The 17,565-nt window shown below is 57.6% G+C and overlaps 1 protein-coding gene and 1 long non-coding RNA gene across 6 annotated transcripts in view; one reads left to right on the top strand and one right to left on the bottom strand.

Moving 5' to 3' along the window:
* Positions 1 to 47: 47 nt before the first annotated feature.
* The window catches only part of GRIN2D (glutamate ionotropic receptor NMDA type subunit 2D), a 36,431-nt gene continuing 18,913 nt past the window's right edge, over positions 48 to 17,565 (top strand). The window contains exons 1-9 of one of the 2 annotated variants that reach the window (XM_038528365.1): positions 48 to 263; positions 1,065 to 1,354; positions 4,376 to 4,866; positions 8,491 to 9,110; positions 13,442 to 13,556; positions 13,855 to 14,066; positions 14,339 to 14,507; positions 14,906 to 15,059; positions 17,373 to 17,498. In XM_038528365.1, coding sequence (XP_038384293.1) covers positions 4,402 to 4,866; positions 8,491 to 9,110; positions 13,442 to 13,556; positions 13,855 to 14,066; positions 14,339 to 14,507; positions 14,906 to 15,059; positions 17,373 to 17,498 — 1,861 coding nt within the window. In that variant the 5' untranslated portion in view covers positions 48 to 263; positions 1,065 to 1,354; positions 4,376 to 4,401. Of the gene's footprint in view, positions 264 to 1,064; positions 1,355 to 4,375; positions 4,867 to 8,490; positions 9,111 to 13,441; positions 13,557 to 13,854; positions 14,067 to 14,338; positions 14,508 to 14,905; positions 15,060 to 17,372; positions 17,499 to 17,565 lie in introns of those variants that run through there. The other variant, XM_038528366.1, reaches the window with a different exon arrangement.
* LOC111097625 lies at positions 10,204 to 17,548 on the bottom strand. Of its 4 annotated transcripts, XR_005354538.1 has the most exons (6): positions 17,456 to 17,548; positions 14,947 to 15,182; positions 14,445 to 14,601; positions 13,460 to 13,652; positions 10,935 to 11,025; positions 10,204 to 10,841 (listed from the first exon to the last, which is right to left on the bottom strand). It is a non-coding gene; the product is annotated as an uncharacterized LOC111097625 (long non-coding RNA). The 4 variants fall into 4 exon arrangements; XR_005354537.1 differs by having other exon boundaries at positions 10,204 to 11,025; XR_005354535.1 differs by lacking the exons at positions 10,204 to 10,841; positions 10,935 to 11,025 and adding an exon at positions 11,663 to 12,996.

Here is a 17,565-nt window from a genome sequence, read left to right as displayed (position 1 = left end):
CCAGGGAGGCCAAGAGGGGGGGCTGTGGGTCTCCCGGCAGGGGCGGACGGGGACTGAATGTTAATCGCATCCCGAGTGAGTGTGTGTGTGCGAGAACAGAGCGAGTGTGCGAGTCCCTCCCGCTCCGGCTCCTCCAAGCAGCGGCAGCCGCCGCCACCCTCCGCCCGCAGCCGCCCTCGGCCACCAGTGCCCAGCTGGGGGGTGTTGGCCTGGGTGGGTCCGCCCGGCCCCCAGGGGTCTCTCGTGCGTCTGCCATCTGCCCGGTGAGGATCTGTGTGTCGGGGTGTCTGGGGCTGCGCTGGTGAAGGGGGGGTGTGTCTGTAAGGGCTGCAGCGGCTGAGGGAGGGAGGGAGGGGTCTGTCTGTACCGACCCGGAGCCTCCTGCCTGGGTGCCATGGGCCCCCCAGTTTCCTCCCCCCAGCCCCCCAAACCCGGATGAATGGTGTGTACCTGGACTCTGTGCCTCCTGCCTGCGTCCGGCTGGGCGTCTGGCGTCCCCAGCTGCCTGTGTCCTCCTGTCTGTCCGAACAGCCCCGGACGGCAGTGGCAGCCCGGCCCCCATTGGACCCCCTGTGTGTGTGTGTGTGTGTGTGTGTGTGTGTGTGTGTGCCTCCCTCCTCAAGCTCCGGGGGTGTTGAGGGGGAATCCCAGGGAAGTGAGGTCGTGCGTGTGTGCGTGTGTATCTGTGTGTGCTTCTGCCTGGCTTTGAGTGTGGGGGTGCTGGGGGGTCTGGAGGTGGCCAAGCGAGGAAGGCAAGCAGTTCCCCCAGACAGGCAGCCTCCCTCCCCTTACACAAACACACACACCAGCCACCGGCTTCAGAGGTGACCCAGACAGACAGACAGACAGACACAGACGCTGGAGGGGGGGCGCTGAGGGCACAAAGGGTGGGGGTGCGAATGAGCCAGGGAGAGGCGGGACCGGACACATGGACGGGGGGGAGGAGCCGGGGCTGAAGCGGCAGAGGGGGGCACCCCAGGTGGGCGGAGGGGGGATCCCCACGGGGTCGGGGCGGCGAGAGGACACCCCGACAGCCTCCGCAATGTCCGGGGCCCAACTTCTAGCGCAACATGTGTAGCGGCGTCCTCGCCTAGTTGGGGTGGCCGCAACCTTGGGGGACAGACAGGGCAGGACGGGACCGAAGACGAGGAGGGAGAGCCGGAGCCAGGGACGGGCAGGAGGTCCCCACCGCCGCCACTGCCACCGCCACCGCTGCCACCGCTGCCGCCACCGCCGCCCTGGGGCCTGGCCCCCAGCGGTTCCCTGAGCCCTCCGCGGAATCTTCGGGTCGCTGGACTCTGGGCTCCGGTCCTGCCCCCCCGCGATACCCCACACACAACAGGGTCATGAAAAGGTAAGGCCCGGGAAGGGACTGCGGGGGTGGGGGTATGTGGACCCCCAGATCTAGGACAGGGAAAGTTGGCCAGGGGCCTCAGGGAAGGAGGGGGGATTGCATGGTGAGCTGGGGTCTCTGCCCCTGGCGGGCTCCCTTGTCTCCTGGGGACTCTCCTCTGCCCCCTCTTTCTCCCTCTCTGAGCCCCTTTCTCCTGGGTCCCCGCTCCTCAGGCCTCCTAACCCCCCATTTCTCTGACACTTTGCACCCTCTCCCCAGCCCCGCATACCTGACACCCCGTATCTCTATCCCCCCCCCCTCCCCGTCTCTCCATCCCATCTTCCCTCTGCATCCCCCTGCCCGCATCGGGCTCCCCCCTCGCTGGCTGTCCCTCTCCCTCTCTCCTCTCGCTCTCCCCTCCCTTCTCAGAGCTATGAGTCTGCTATTAATACCCCCGCCAAGGACCTTGAGGGCATCCAGGCCCCAAGCACCCCTCGCCCCAAGCTATCACCCCTTCCTCAAGCTTCTGGAATACCCTTCCAGCCTGTTCTGAGCACCGGATTAGGGTGGGGAGAGAATGGTGTTGGGGGGGGGACGGGATGCCGTCTGCAGCACGACGCGAGGGGGGGCGGGCTGTTGATCAAAGTGGCCTCTCCTCTCTTCTGTGATGGGCTGTGGGGGGGTAGTGTTGGAGACAGGGACACCCCAGGAATCTCTGGCACCCTCCTCCTCCTTAGCTGGGGGACAGCTGTGCTGTGTCCAGGACCCGAGTGGGGTGACAGGAGGCTGGAGCTGGCGGGGGAATGGGGGGTGCTCACAGGATGTTGGGACTGATGGAGTTTGAGGCATAAAGGGGATCCTTAGGGGAGGAAGGGGCTCTGGGCCTGCACTCCTGGTTTCTGGGCAGAGAGGAGGCTGGGCACCCAGTCGAGGGGCAGGAGGGAGCCAAGACTCCTGGGTCCTCAGAGAGGGCAGAACTGAGCCCCTGGACTCCTGGGTCTGGGAGGAGGAGGGTGCCGAGAGCCAAGACTCTTGAGTCTTTATGGGAGAAGTTAGAGCTTCTGTGTCTGAGGGAAGAGGGGGCTGGGGGCCCAGCCTCCTGAGTCTCTGACAGGGCAAGGGACAAGGAGGGTTTGGCTCTTGGGCCCCATGGAATGGATCTGGGGACTGAGACGAGGTGGAGGTTGGGGGCCTGGGGAATGTGATCCCTGAGGGCATAGGTTCCGAGGATTGGGCCTCCAGAGTTCCCCAGCAGCTGGGGCCACTACTTAGATCTTTGAGGGGTGGGAGACTGTCCTCCCCAACAGAGGACTGGGCATCCAGTTTCCTAAGAAGGGTGGGGCAGGAGCTACCTTCCTGGGCCTCTGCAGGGAGCAGGACCCTGGGGTGCCCAAGGACAGAGGCCAAGCAGGGGTGGGTCTGGGATAGGCAGAGGAGGGTCTGAGGGAGGAGAAGCCACCAGGAAGGGAGGAGAGAGTGAGTGTTAACCCCGCAGGGGCCAGGCCACAGCTGTGGGTTATTTTGGGGTGGGGGGGGCTATTCTGAGCGCTGATTGAGCCAGCTGCTTGGGGAAGGGCAGAGGAGAGGAGGGGCCAGGGGAGCCAGGATTTGGGAGGGATGGGCACATTAGGAGTCCCCACCCCCATCCCTGGGGAGACAGTGGTCCAGGATCCCTGGGAAGGCAGGTGGTGGGGGGGGAGTGAGGCCTCTAGGCAGGGGAGGGGGTGTGGGCCTTTCCCCCACCCGGACTATCTGTGGGGTAGAGGAGGCCTGTGCTGCCATGGCAACCGGACAGGAGCCTGATTGACAGCCAAGAGAGAACTCTCCCCCATCTGGACCCTCACCCTTTCAGGAAGCCCCTAGTGCACGCTCTAATCTCTCTCTGGGAGCTGGGAGTCCAGGCCCCCGGTGCCAGGAGTCTGGGCTCCCCGCCCGACCACCCCAGGCAGCTAGCATTCAACAGGGGACACAGGAAGAGATGGCTGTATTTCCTCTAATTTACTAAATTGCTCTGGGCTGGGAGCCAGGGACCCCCGCCCCCCCCCCCCCCACTCTCACAGCTGTGCCCCCCAACCCTGCAACCCAGCCTGGGCCACTGTTCTCTCTAGCTCTCACTGACAATGGGGGGATAGGGACAGAGTAAGGGGACAAAGACAGTTTGGGGGTAGTGGTCGAGGTGGGGGGGGTAAGGTCCTGGGGGTGTTCTCTCTCCTTGGGATGCCCCGCTCATTTCTTTTTCTCTCTTATTTCTCTCCCCCCACACACCTGACCCCTTTTCCCTTTCTCATTTTTTCCCCTCACTTTTTCTTCCTTTTATTTTTGATCCCTCCTGCCACCCGCCTTCCCGGCCTTCCTTTCATGTCTGTGCTGGGCACCTCCCTGGTGGGGGTCTTGATCTTTGCCTTGGTTCGCTATTTCTGTCTTCCTATGTTTCCTGTCTGCTCTGCCTGCCTCCTCCCTCAATCGGCTCTGCCTGTTTCTCCATCTCTTGTGTGTCCATGTCTCTCGGTGGCCGTGGGGTCCGTCTCCGTCTTTCTGGGCTTCTTTCCATCTTCCTCTCTCCGTCCAACTTTCTCGTCTCTCTTATCTCACCCGCCCTCCGTGTCCATCTCCGCGACTCCCCCTGCCTCATCATTCCCTCCCTATTTCTGTCACTCCGTCTTATCTCTCTCTGCCTCCTTCCTCTCTCCATCTCTGTCACTCTGAGCCTCTCTATCCCTATCTCTGGATCTTCTCTGTCCCCATTTCCCACCTCCACTTTCCCTGACTCGGTGTCTCCCCCTTCGTCTCTGCTCTCCCTGGTTCTGGCTCTCCCTTGGCCGGTGTCTGTCTCCCTCTCCGTCGCTCCCCGTCTCTATTATTCCAACCTTTCCCTCTCCTCCCTATCTCTGCGCCTCTCCCTCCCTGTGTCTCCTCTTCTCCGTGTCTCTCCACACCTTGTCCCCTGTCTCTGTCTCCCCCTCTCCGTGTCCTCCTCCCGTTTGTGTCCCTCTCCGCTCCGGGGGTCTCCACGGCTCTGCGCGCCCGCTGCCCCCGCATCAGAGGCCGCCCGGAGGGGCCCGCAGGCGATGCGCGGCGCCGGTGGCCCCCGCGGCCCTCGGGGCCCCGCTAAGATGCTGCTGCTGCTGGCGCTGGCCTGCGCCAGCCCGTTCCCGGAGGAGGCGCCGGGACCGGGCGGGGCCGGCGGGCCCGGCGGGGGCCCCGGCGGGGCGCGGCCGCTCAACGTGGCGCTCGTGTTCTCGGGACCCGCGTACGCGACCGAGGCGGCGCGCCTGGGCCCGGCCGTGGCGGCAGCCGTGCGCAGCCCGGGCCTGGACGTGCGACCGGTGGCGCTGGTGCTCAACGGCTCGGACCCCCGCAGCCTCGTGCTGCAGCTCTGCGACCTGCTGTCGGGGCTGCGCGTGCACGGCGTCGTGTTCGAGGACGACTCGCGCGCGCCCGCCGTCGCGCCCATCCTCGACTTCCTGTCGGCGCAGACCTCGCTGCCCATCGTGGCCGTGCACGGCGGCGCCGCGCTCGTGCTCACGCCCAAGGTGCGCGCGACCTGCGGGGGGCGGGGCCAGCCGCGGGGGGCGGGGCCAGCCGGAGGGTCGGCGTCCCGGACGGAGGGGGGCCCGCGGGTGGAGTCCGGTCCGGGTAAGGGGCGGGGCTGACTCGGAGGGGCGGGGCCTACACGGGGAGGGGGGCCTGCCGGGGGACTGACCTCCCAGACCCGCTGAGGGTCTGCGGGAGTCGGCGGAGTCGGCGGAGGGAGTGGAATCTGGGGAAGAGGCGGGACCGGGAACAGAATGGGACCCGCCTGAGGTGGCGAGCTCTGAGGGTGGAGGGGGATCTGGGGATTAGCAAGGGAGGGGTCAGTTGGAAAGGAATGGGGTTCAGGAGGGGGTGAGATCTGGTGAGGAGACCGGAACCAGGAGGGGAGAGGGCCAGGAAAGAGGGTACTGAGGTCAGGGAGGGCTTCGGCCAGCTGAGCGAGAGGGCCTTAGAGGTCTAGGTAGGAGGACGGAGCCATCAGGTGAAGGGAGGACTGGGAGAGGGGAGAGGTCGCGGGTGGGCTGGCGAAGGGCAGACCAGGCGGCCGGGAAGTGGGGCGAGGGCAGTTAGGGAAGTGGCATGGAGAGAGGCCAGGAAGATGGCAGGGCTTATGCTCTGGGCTAAAGGGGCGGGTCTAGGGTGGGCAACAGTCCCGGGAGTGGGGTTCGCACAGCGGCATGCCCCAGCTGTAAGGCATGGGAAGCGAGAATCCGGGGAGTAGGCCTGGCCTGGGAGGATGAAGGCCCACCAGAGAGGCAGGCCCAGCCACTGAGAAGTCAAATCCAGGAGCCTGCAGGAGAGAGGGGGCAGAGGCTGGAGCCGGCTGTGGCCTGGAAAGAGGCCTGCTGCCCGAGGGCACAGGGGGACCAGCTGGAGTGGACTTCTGGTCAGAAAGGATAAAACTGGACCAAGCCTGGTGTGCGCATTGAGGAGAAGAAGGGATAGGCTAAGAGGTGTCTGAGAAGGGGCGGGGCCTGCTTAGGGGTGGGGCCAGCGTAACGGGGCGAATGGGGCCATCTGAGTGGGTGGAGCCTAATCCCCACTAGTTCCCTACTGTAAGGGCCATTTCTCTAGGACATCCTGGGACTTGTAGTTCTCTCCTGTCCAGAGCATTCTGGGAAGGGCCTCTGGCCAACTTTCTTCCTTTAGACAGGAGTTGTCCAGAGATGTGTAGGCAGATCACCTTCAAGTGATCTTATAGCTCCCTGGCTGCCACCTTTATGGCATACCAAGAGATGTGGTCCCTCCTGCCTCCATTGCTGCTGAGAAGTGTGGGCCACTGTTGATTGTCATCTGGGAACCGTGGCCCGCTCAGTGTACACTTGTTGCCTTTTGGCAAAGGTAGTCCTTTCAGTATCTCTGGATGGAAGAAAAAGTGATCCTCACAGAGCCACCGTGCCTCCTTTGAATGCTGGGAACGTGGTCCCCTCAGCACATCTCCACTTGCCAAGGATGAGATCCTCTCAGGATTCTCTTTGCATACTCATCGGCTCAGGACAACTGCCCTATCTCCTACACATATAACCATAGGTACACGCCTAGGAAGAAAGTCCACTTCCTCTTATCAAGAGCTGACTCTGTGTCAGGGCTGTTTTAGGTTCCAGGAAAATCTAGTTATGAAAAGGGAAGGGAAAAGACAAGATCCCTGCTTTTTTTTTTTTTTTTTTTAAGATTTTATTTATTGATTCATCAGAGACACACAGAGAGAGGCAGAGACATAGGCAGAGGGAGAAGCAGACTCCCTGTAGGGGAGCCACCGAGGTGCCTCAAGATCCCTGCTCTTAATGGAGCTTGCATTCTAATGGACAGATAGAAAGCAAATAACAAATCGTGAAATCTGTCCTGGAGGAAAGATAGGATGGCAGTCAGGAGAAGCCTCCCTGAGGAGGTGGCAATGAACCTGGACCTGAAAAATGAGAAGTGGTAGGTCCAGCATGGAGGAGCTGGGGGAGAGTTTCCCTGGGAGAGGCAACAGCTAAGGGCCAAGCCCTCGAAGCTGGAAGGAACTTGCTGTGTTTGAGGAAGAACAAAGAGGTGGGGGTTGTGGGAGATGAGGTCAGAGAGGCAAAGAAGGCCAGATTGTGCAGGGCCTGTGGGCCACAGTAAGGGCTTTGGCTTTGACTCTAAGGTAGAATTATTGGAAGATTCTCAACCGGGAAGGGATTCGATCCAATTAATATTTTGAAAAGATGACTCTGGCTGCTGATGGAGAATGGGCTGGAAAATGCAAAAATGTGAGCAGAGAGGGGTCAGGAAGCTGTTACAGTTGTCCAAGCAAAATAGAGATCACAAAAGTTGGGACGGGGCTGTCATGAAGAATGAGGTTATGTTTTGAACAGGGAGCTGAGAAGACTAGAAGATGGCCTGGACTGGACGTAAGGGAAAGAGGGGGAAAGGGTGATTTGACTTTGGTAACTGAGCAGCTGGGTGAATAAGGAAAGGAAGATGGGCAACAGGTTTGAGGCTGGAGTGGAGGGAGTGTAGAAGATCAAGAATTCTGGTTTCGATATGGTAATTTTGGGATGCCTCTTGGAAATCCAAGAGGAGATAGATGTTGAGTAGAAAGGGGGATAGGTCTTGTCTGTCTGGAGTTCATGAGAGAGGTATAGTGACTGATGAGAGGCACCATCAACATATTCAATGCGAGGTAATAGAACTTTCTGCAATGGTAATGATGGTCTCTATCTGCTCTGTCTGGCAGGCTGGCCACTAGCCACAGTGTGGCTATTGAGAACTTGACGTGTGGTTAGTGCAGTCAGGGAACTAAATATTATTTAATTTTGATTAAACGGATGGCTAGCGGCTACCATATTGGATAGCACAGAAGACGGTATTTAAACACATGGGTCTGGCTGAGATCACCAGGGAAGGAGGACAGAGAAGAAGAGAGAAGACTAGGGCACTTCTGCATTTAGAATTCTGACTGAGGAAGTGTCCAACAGAGGGAACAGAAGTCAGGGAGGTAGGAGGAAAACCAGAGAAGGGAAAATCCACTCAGCAAAGCAGCTTCCTGCTGGACAGGACAGTACCTTCAGCACCCTCAGTGCATTCTGGGAGATGTAGTCCCTCAGTGGATGCTGTGTGTATTCTAGGGTAATGTTAGCTGCTGTAACAGATAAACCCACATGTCTCAGTGGCTTAACCCAATGGAAGGTTGTTTCTCACTCATATAAAATCCAAACAGGCATTCCTGACTAGAGGAGGCTCTTCTCCCAGTGATTACTCAGGGACTCAGGCTCCTCCCTCTTGTGTCTCTGTAAACCCCTGGGAGTTTGGAATTCTTTCTCTTCTGGGGCCACTACATCTGTTCTCAGACAGGGAAGGGAGTAAGGTGCATGGGGGAGTGCTTTTACCAATGAGTCTAGAACTCAGTCACATGGCTAACCGTAACCCAGGCCCAGCTCTGTGCATCCATGGGGAAAGGAGAGGGGTTTGGTGAACAGCTAGTCAGTTGCCATATTGAGAGCTGTGACACCCTGGTGGCCACTGGAAGCTGGGATGCCCTCATCAGTTGCTGAGAGATGAGGTCCCTCTTGACCACTGGGAACTGAAGGCCCCTACTGATTGCTGGGACCTGTGGTCTCCACCTCAGGAGGCCTGACATTCCTCCTCCTCCCCCGCAGGAGAAGGGCTCCACCTTCCTGCAGCTGGGCTCCTCCACAGAGCAGCAGCTCCAGGTCATCTTTGAGGTGCTGGAGGAGTACGACTGGACATCCTTTGTGGCAGTGACCACACGTGCCCCCGGCCACCGGGCCTTCCTGTCCTACATCGAGGTGCTTACTGATGGCAGCATGGTGGGCTGGGAGCACCGCGGGGCACTGACGCTGGACCCTGGAGCAGGCGAGGCCGTGCTGGGTGCCCAGCTCCGCAGCGTCAGCGCACAGATCCGCCTGCTGTTCTGTGCCCGGGAGGAAGCCGAGCCGGTGTTCCGGGCAGCCGAGGAGGCTGGCCTCACTGGGCCTGGCTACGTCTGGTTCATGGTGGGGCCCCAGCTGGCTGGAGGTGGAGGCTCAGGCGCCCCTGGAGAGCCCCCTCTTCTGCCAGGAGGCGCCCCACTGCCTGCCGGGCTGTTCGCAGTGCGCTCGGCTGGCTGGCGGGATGACCTGGCCCGGCGTGTGGCAGCCGGTGTGGCCGTGGTGGCCAGAGGTGCCCAGGCTCTGCTGCGTGACTATGGCTTCCTGCCAGAGCTCGGCCATGACTGTCGAGCCCAGAACCGCACCCACCGAGGGGAGAGTCTACATAGGTGAGTGAAGTTGGTGTAGGACGCCTGTGGGAAGGCTCCAGAGCTTGACTACCTGGGGCTTCTCACTGGCTGAGCAACGTCAAGTGGGTCAAGTCCCCTCTCATAGCCTTGGTTTGCTTTTCTGTAAAATGGATATAGTTGAGTCTCCTGTCTGGGGCTAAATCAGGTAATTTGGAAAAAGCACCGAAGACACAGTGAATGTATTATGATATTTCATGACTTTAAGATGAATTTTTTCCCACGGTTTTTAAAAAATATATATTTTATTTACGTATTCATGAGAGACACACGGAGAGAGACAGAGACATAGGCAGAGAGAGAAACAGGCTCCCTGCGGAGAACCTGGTGCGGGACTCAATCCCAGGACCCCGGGATCACAACCTGAGCCAAAGGCAGATGCTCAGCCACTGAGCCACCCAGGTGCCTCTCCCCATGGCTTAATGTCTTTGAAATCAAGATATACCTTACAAAAAAAAGAAGAAGAAGAAGAGGAAGAAGAAGAGGAAGAAGAAGAAGAAGAAGAAGAAGAAGAAGAAGAAGAAGAAGAAGAAGAAGAAGAAGAAGAAGAAGAAGAAGAAGAAGGAGGAGGAGGAGAAGGGGGGAGGGGGAGGGGGAGGAGAAGAAGAAGAAGATATACCTTACAATTGATGGCTTATCATGGTTTCTCCGGCAGCACTTTTTTCTTTCTTTGTGGTACCTAAAACTAGAGATATATCCTATACTTGATAGCACCTCAAGAGATGACGAAATTCCCTGGAGTAGAGGCTGAATTTCAGTAATAGAATGACCCAGCCACACAGGGGCCCAAACAAGATAGGAGCTGTTCTCCCTCACTGAACAATCCGGAGATGAGGGGCCCCTGGCTGGCTCACTTGGTAGAGCGTGCAACTCTCCATCTCAGGAATGTGAGTTTGTGCCCCACATGGGGGTATAGCAATTACTTAAAAATAAAATCTTCAAATAAATCTTAAAAAAAAAAAATGGGATGCCTGCGTGGCTCAGTGGTTGAGTGCCTGCCTTCGGCTCAGGGTGTGATCCTGGGATCTGGCATCGGGTCTCACATCAGGCTCCCTGCATGGAGCCTGCTTCTCCTTCTGCCTATGTCTCTGCCTCTCTCCCTCTCTTTCTCTCTCTCTCTCTCTCTCTGTGTGTCTCTCATGAATAAATAAATAAATCTTAAAAAAAATAAAATCTTCAACAAACAACCCAGAAAGGAGTGTTTCAGCTAACAGGAGGCTCTGTCAGGGATCTAGGACCCTGCCACCTTGTTGCTCTGCCACCTTCTTTGCGCATTTGAAGCTGGGTCTGAAATCTAGCTCATGAGAAAGGGGGAAAAGAGAGAAACTGGGGAGCAAGCAATTTCCTTTGGGGCAAGGGACACATCGGGGATGCAGTCAGGCGGCCAGGGCTGCCTTATTGGTTGCTTACAGGCGCATCCGTGCGGTTGGTTAGACTTCCATTCTGCTTGACTAGCACCTGCATGTGGCCTGGGCTAGCTGCCCTGAGGACTGGGAAGTGCATGCGGACTGTAGCTGGACAGGTGTGTGCCCCGGCTTGCACGCTGTTGTTTTAGAAGAGAACAGGGTTTGGTGGGAAGCAGCATCACCACCATAGGAAGCTTTGGCGATGAGAAATTGATGAGTTTGGTGATGGAACAGTGGAAGGGGAGGCCTTTCATCCGGAAACGAGAACAGGCTGAGCTTGGAAAGAGGTGATGAGTGGAGAAGACAACTGAGGGGAGGAGAATTGAGAATCGGGTGACGTGAGGGACAGGACCCGGGGACAAGAGGGTGAGAAAAGCATCCCTCGTTCATAAATACTTACTGAGCACCTGCTAGGAACTAGGGCCCATGCTGGGCGCTTGGAACATGGAGATGAATAAGACCATGGACTTCTCTTCAAAGAACACAGGGTCCTGTAGGGGTGACAGACAGGGATGGGATAATGACAACACAGTGGGATGCTTGCAATCATGGAGGTGGCCCGGGCATTGTGGGAGCACCAGCAGGAATGCTGTCTGAGCCTGGACATTTCTGTTTGCAGGAAGCAGAGTCTCGTTCAAGTTTCCTAAGGGAAAAGGGGGTTTATTGGAAAAACAAACACGCACAGAAACCCAGACACCAGGAATCGAGGCCAAGCCTGGGGACCAGCTACGCTTTCATCTCTTTCTGATTGTCTCCCTCTTACTCTGTCTGCCCCTGCCACTCCCTCTCTCTCTGTCTGACTTGCCACTTCCAGAGGCTGTCCAGTTCTCTTTGCACAGAATTTCTGCTCTCTGCTAATACTCACCATTTCATTCCAGCCTGTCTACCACCCATCCCCCACCCCAAGTCTCACAGCCAACGTCTTCCCAAAAGAGGAATTTCATTGGCCCCAATCAGCCTCCAAACGAGGCTACTCAGGGGTGCTTGGGTGGCTCAGTCATTTAAGCATCTGTCAGCTCAGGTCATGATTTCAGGGTCCTGGGATCAAGCCCCACATCGGGCTCCCTGCAGGCAAAGACCCTACTTCTTCCTCTCCCTCTGCCATTCCCCCCTGCTCATGCTCTCTCTCTCTCTCTCTCTCTCACACACACACACACACACACACTCTCTCTCTCTCTCTCTCTCTCTCTCAAATAAATAAACAAAATCTTTAAAAAACAAACAAACAAACTAGGCTACTCAGTCACAGGCAGCCTATGGAGTCAGGGAGGTCTCCAAGAGGAGGGGACATCTATAAGCTGAGACCTGACAGATGAATTGCTCATTCATTCATTTATTGAATGAGTCTTTATTTTATGAGAGTCTGCTATGTGCCAGGCACTGCTCTAGGCACTGGGGTACATGGTGTTGAACAAGGTCCCTGCTCTCACAGAGTTTACAATCTCCTACGGGGGACAAATGAGACAAAGAAAAAAATATTAGCAAGTGATAAAGCAGGTAGAAGGTGATAAGAAATACCCAGGGTGCTAAGTTAGGTCAGGTCGTCTGAAAAGGTCTTTCTGAGTAGGTGAAATTTGGAATTAAAAAAAAAAATGGGTAAAGAGAAAAAGCCAACTGTTGGAAGATCTGAATGAAGAGAAGGGAGGGGGAACAGCAGGTGCAGAGGCCCTGGGGCTGGAATTGCCTATTTGGGAGCCTGAAACAAAGCCATTGTGGTTGGAGCTTAGTGAGCTAGGAGGGGGACAGAGTATAGGGAAACAAACGAAGCCCATCCAGACCCAAGCTCATGTAGGGCGTTTTTGGCCAGGCTAGGGGGTTCAGATTTGATTCTGAGAGCAGTTAGGAGTTCTCCAAAAACAGTGAGTATTCCTAGGCAAGGGGAACAGCATCACGCAAAGGCCCAGAGAGGAGAAAAACTCAGGCAGGCTGGCAGGACTGCCATAGCTCAGGGTGGATGAAGGGTAGGAGAATTAGGATTGGGGGTGATGAGGCTGAGGGGTGGGGGTACATGAGGCCAGCTCACAAAGGCCTTGAATCCCTGGACTTTGTTCTGGAGCACTGGGGAGCCATGGGTGGGTTATGAGCAGGATAGAAGTGGAGTCAGTTTTGTATCCAGAAAGACCCCTCTGGAGGGGAGTGTGGAACAGATTGGAAGAGAAAGAATGGAGGTTGGGGGCCAGGCAGGAGGCTGGGGCACAGATCCAGGGGGTCTATGCTGATGGAGAGGAGGGATGACATGGAGAGATCCTGGGGGTAGGAAGGTGGCATTTGGGGACTGATGGCCTGGGCAGGGGGGCAGAGGGGCTGTTGAGAAGGTGAGGATGGCAGTTGAGGGTATTTCACAGTGACCAGGGCCATGGGACAGGCATTCACGGTACAGGTACCATTGCGTCGTGAAGATTATCTAAGGGTGCAGAGACCTTCTGGGGCTCCTCCCAGAGAAAGAGACGCTTGAGCTGAATCTTCAAGACATGAATCAATCAGGGTGAGAAGGGAGAGAATAAACATTTTTCAGGCAGACAGACACCTACAATGGCCTAGAGATAGGAAACCGCTTGATATGTTTCGGGGACTCTTTGCATTCAGGGTCAGTGGAATACCAAAGGGGCTTGGGGTAAAAGGAGTGTGAGGAGAGGCAGAGATCAGAGATGGGGCTGCGCAGGCAGATGGGGCCAGAACACACAGGGGCTCTAAGTCAGGCTGAAGGTCTGCGACCTTGATCAGGGGGTACTGGGCAGCGAGCAGAGAGTGCTAAACACCAAAGAGGAGTATTTGAGTGTTCAGGATCGTTGGGGAGAAATTCCAGCTAGGGGTTGGGGCTGGTCAGTAGAGAGGAGATTTTCTCTGTCTTCAGCCACGTAGGTGCAGTCCAAGTACCCACATGTCCCCTCCCTTCCTCCTGGGCAGGTATTTCATGAATATTACCTGGGATAACCGGGATTATTCCTTCAATGAGGATGGCTTCTTGGTGAACCCCTCTCTGGTGGTCATCTCCCTCACCAGGGATAGGACTTGGGAGGTGGTGAGTCCCAGCCCCGACCTCAGGCATGGGAAAGGGGGTGGGGCCCAGGCCCCTGGGCCTGACAGAGATGAGAGCTGAGCCCACGGAGTCTGGCTTCTGTGGGAGAAAGGAGCCCAGACTCCTAGGTCCTGGGGAAATAAGTGGGAACCCAGACCCATGCGTTCTAAGAGGAGGAGGGAAATGGGGCCTAGACTCCAGGAGAAGGAGCTGGGAGCCCGGGCTCTGAGGATGGAGGGCCGTGACGGCCAGGACATCCTGCAAAGTCCCGGCACCAGAGCCTGAATCTCTGTTGTCCAAGGTGGGCAGTTGGGAGCAGCAGACTCTCCGCCTAAAGTACCCGCTGTGGTCCCGCTACGGCCGCTTCCTGCAGCCGGTGGACGACACGCAGCACCTGACCGTGGCCACGCTGGAGGAGAGGCCCTTTGTCATTGTGGAGCCGGCCGACCCCATCAGTGGCACTTGCATCCGAGACTCCGTGCCTTGCCGGAGCCAGCTCAACCGCACCCACAGGTGACAGCCCCGGCTCCAGGAGTTCGGCTTCAAAATCCCTTGAAGCCCAGCAGTCCTGGCCCCAGCCCCCTCCTCCCTCGGAACTCAGGACCCACAGAGCCCTCCAGCTTAGTCACCTTGGACGAGTCACGGAACTCCTTTGAGCCTGTTTCCCCAGAAAGCGCTAACTATAGTTTTTAGCTGCTGCTTGCCTCTCCCTCCATACCCTCATCTCATGGGAGAGTCTGAAGTGGGGGGTCCCCAGCATCCCCAAGCCTGCTCGCTCCCCGCAGCCCTCCCCCGGACGCCCCCCGCCCGGAAAAGCGGTGCTGCAAGGGCTTCTGCATCGACATTCTGAAGCGGCTGGCGCAGACCATCGGCTTCAGCTACGACCTCTACCTGGTCACCAACGGCAAGCACGGAAAGAAGATCGACGGCGTCTGGAACGGCATGATCGGCGAGGTGGGGCGCGCCTGGACCGGGTCCGGGAGGGGGCGGGGCGGGGGCGGGGCCATCCCAAGGCCCGCCTTGGCGGGGGCGGGGCCACCAGAGGGACCTGCGGGCGGAGGGGCGGGGCTAGATGGGTGGCCCGCCTAAGAGAAGGGGCCGAGAGGATGGAGCCCAAATCCCGAGAGCTTTTTCTGGGAGCATCCCCTGGCCTGGGACTACTACCTCTTTCCACCCCTGACTCTCACCTCCTCCTTTCCTGCCCCACTCTGCGTCCCCCTCAGCCACCCTGCCACCCTTCCAGCCCTCTCTCTCACCCTGTCACTGGCCCGCCGGGGCCAGTCTTGCCCCGCCATCCTCCTCCATGTGCTCGAGCCAGCCAGGTTCCTTCACCCGCCTCGTCCTCACCCCAGGTATTCTACCAGCGCGCGGACATGGCCATCGGCTCCCTCACCATCAACGAGGAGCGGTCCGAGATCGTGGACTTCTCCGTCCCCTTCGTGGAGACGGGCATCAGCGTCATGGTGGCGCGCAGCAACGGCACCGTGTCGCCCTCGGCCTTCCTCGGTGAGCCGGGGCCCCGGGGGCGGCAACGCTGGGGCGGCTGTGTGCCCAGTTCCCATCCCGGATTGCCCGTCCCAGCGGTGTGGCTGGCGAAGCGGCATCCCTTCTGAGCTTTGGTTTCCCAGTCTGTAAAATGGGAGCAGCAGGTTTACCACGAGGCCAAGGAAACTGGAACTCCAGGAGCCTTTGCTTGCGCCTTCTCTTCAAGGCCCTGCACCGTGTATTCTCCTATTTGTAATTTTATGTTCTCTTTTCTTAAAGACAACCCTCCAAATTGTATAAGCTTCAGGCCCCACAAATTTCAATTCTTCTCCCGAATATATGAGAGGAGGGAAAGAGATTGACATGAAAGTGGCACAGGCTAAGTGCTCTGCTCACTTCTCAGTGTTTACTGAGCACCTATCATGGGCCAGGTGCTGGGGTGTGCACACAAGCTCCTCTCCTCTAAGAGCCCTTGGCCTCGTGGAGAAGACAAAATCATCTCCTAAGGGGATTCATGGACAAGATCACTTCAGGTGGTGATGAATAGTATAAGAGATTAAGCAGGGGTGAGGAGTTGGAGAGGAAGGGATTGGTGCTGCCAGGGATGGGCAAGAAGACCCCTTTGGAGATCGGGCTAGAGAACCTGGCAGAGATCCAGGTAGAGGGATCAGCTGAGACAAAGACCCCCAAGGCAGGAATGTGTACGGAATGTTTGGGAAATGTCTGGAAATCTGTGTGGCTGGAGGGGGCAGTGAGTGATGGGAAGGGGTGGGAGGCAAGGGTTAAGAGGGAACTGCAGGGCCTTGGTGGCTCTGGTAAGACAGCTGGGTTTTACCCTTACGGCAGTGGCCAAGGTTTTTAACTGTAGATGGTGGGGGAGGTGATATATGATCAGATCTAGGCTTTGAAAATATCCCACTGGAGACAGTTGGGAGCAGGAGGCCCACGAGAAGGCAAAGGTCTGTGCAGAGGAGGTGGGTGTGGGATAGGAAGATGGCAGTGAGGGTGAGGTGAGGAACCAGGCTTGGGGTGTGGTTAGGAAGCTGGTACCCGATGGGTTGGTGGCCGTGAGTGGATCGGGTAGGGATCTCCCTGAATTTGGAGACAAAGAGAAGGAAAAGTGCACATCAGGCCAAGGAGCAGGTCACGTCAGTTCCCTCTTGCTCTCTGAAGTCTGGGCAAAGCTCCTGGGAATGGGAAGGCTGGGAGAAGGGACATCTCTTCCTTTGTGTTTGCTTTCTGTATATTTTGCCAAGAGCCTCTCTGTGGCTGTCTGTTTGCCCCAAGGTCTCTGCAGGGCACCCTGAGATGCACGGCATGGGGCCCCTGCCTTCTGCAGGGAAGTGACAAGGTCATATTTCTGTCCCATCACGTTGCCCAGTGGAAGCAACAGGAGTGTCCCCAAGATGCCACCGTGACAGTCCATGGTGGTGACCCTGCTGTGACAGGGGCAGTCCTGGCTGCCTGTGCTTTGGCCCAGGGAGGTCAGAGCACCTGGTACGAATCTCAAGGAAGTGATGATTGGGTTTATTGTCAGTGAACTCCCAGACGCAGTGTGAGGAGGAGACACATGGATGTGAGTTTGTCTGGTAGATAGGTCAGGATGGTGCCCCTGGCAGGGGAGTGGTGGAGATAAGGCAGGGAAGGTGAGGCTTGTTCTGGAACTGTGAGTTCTGGCCCTTCAAGGCTATGGGTTCTTGAGAGAGTCATCAGGCCGGAGAGGAGGATGGCAGCAAGGCTGAAGGACATTTACTTTGTTATGGAGGCGCTGGGGAGCCACAGAAGGCTCTGAGCAGGGGAGAGACCAGGTCACCTCTGGGTGCAGGAGGAGCTTCTAGGGCTGCAGAGCTGGGGTGGGGATGCCCCAGAGGAGAGAATGAGGCCTGAGGCTGTTGGCTGAGAGAATGGGGAGGGAAGGCCAAAGTGGGGGGCAGTGGTGGGGGGACAGGCTGGAGCTGAGGGGGGAGGGAAGGAAGGTGGGGACAAGGCTGGCAAATGGGGTGGGTGGGTTGTGACTGGATGGAAGGTGGGCCTGGGTGTTGGTGTAAAACATGGTGAGTGGCCCTGGTGGAGACTTGGGTCTGGGACTCAGGAAACGTTTAGGATATATTTGGCTCAGGAAATATTTAGGGTATATAATGGTTGAATTGGCTGTCTTTGAGAGAGACTGTCTCCCAGGGATCTGAACAGGCAATGAGGCTGTCCCTGAGATGGCGAGCCCAGGAAGGGGACAGATGGACAGGGTCAGATCTGCAATGCATCCTGTTCACATGTCTGTGATCCCCCCAGTCCTTTGCTTGGCCAAGCCATGACCCCACACCCCTTTGCCCCCAGAGCCCTATAGCCCTGCCGTGTGGGTGATGATGTTCGTCATGTGCCTCACTGTGGTCGCCGTCACCGTTTTCATCTTTGAGTACCTCAGTCCAGTCGGCTACAACCGCAGCTTGGCCACGGGCAAGCGTGAGTCCCCTTCTTCCGTTACCTCAGAGCACCCAGACCGCAGAGAGAACTACATTTCCCAACAGCC

Source organism: Canis lupus, chromosome 1 (genome assembly GCF_011100685.1).
Source record: "Canis lupus familiaris isolate Mischka breed German Shepherd chromosome 1, alternate assembly UU_Cfam_GSD_1.0, whole genome shotgun sequence".
NCBI lineage: Eukaryota > Metazoa > Chordata > Mammalia > Carnivora > Canidae > Canis > Canis lupus.
This window is presented reverse-complemented; position numbering and strand designations above follow the sequence as displayed.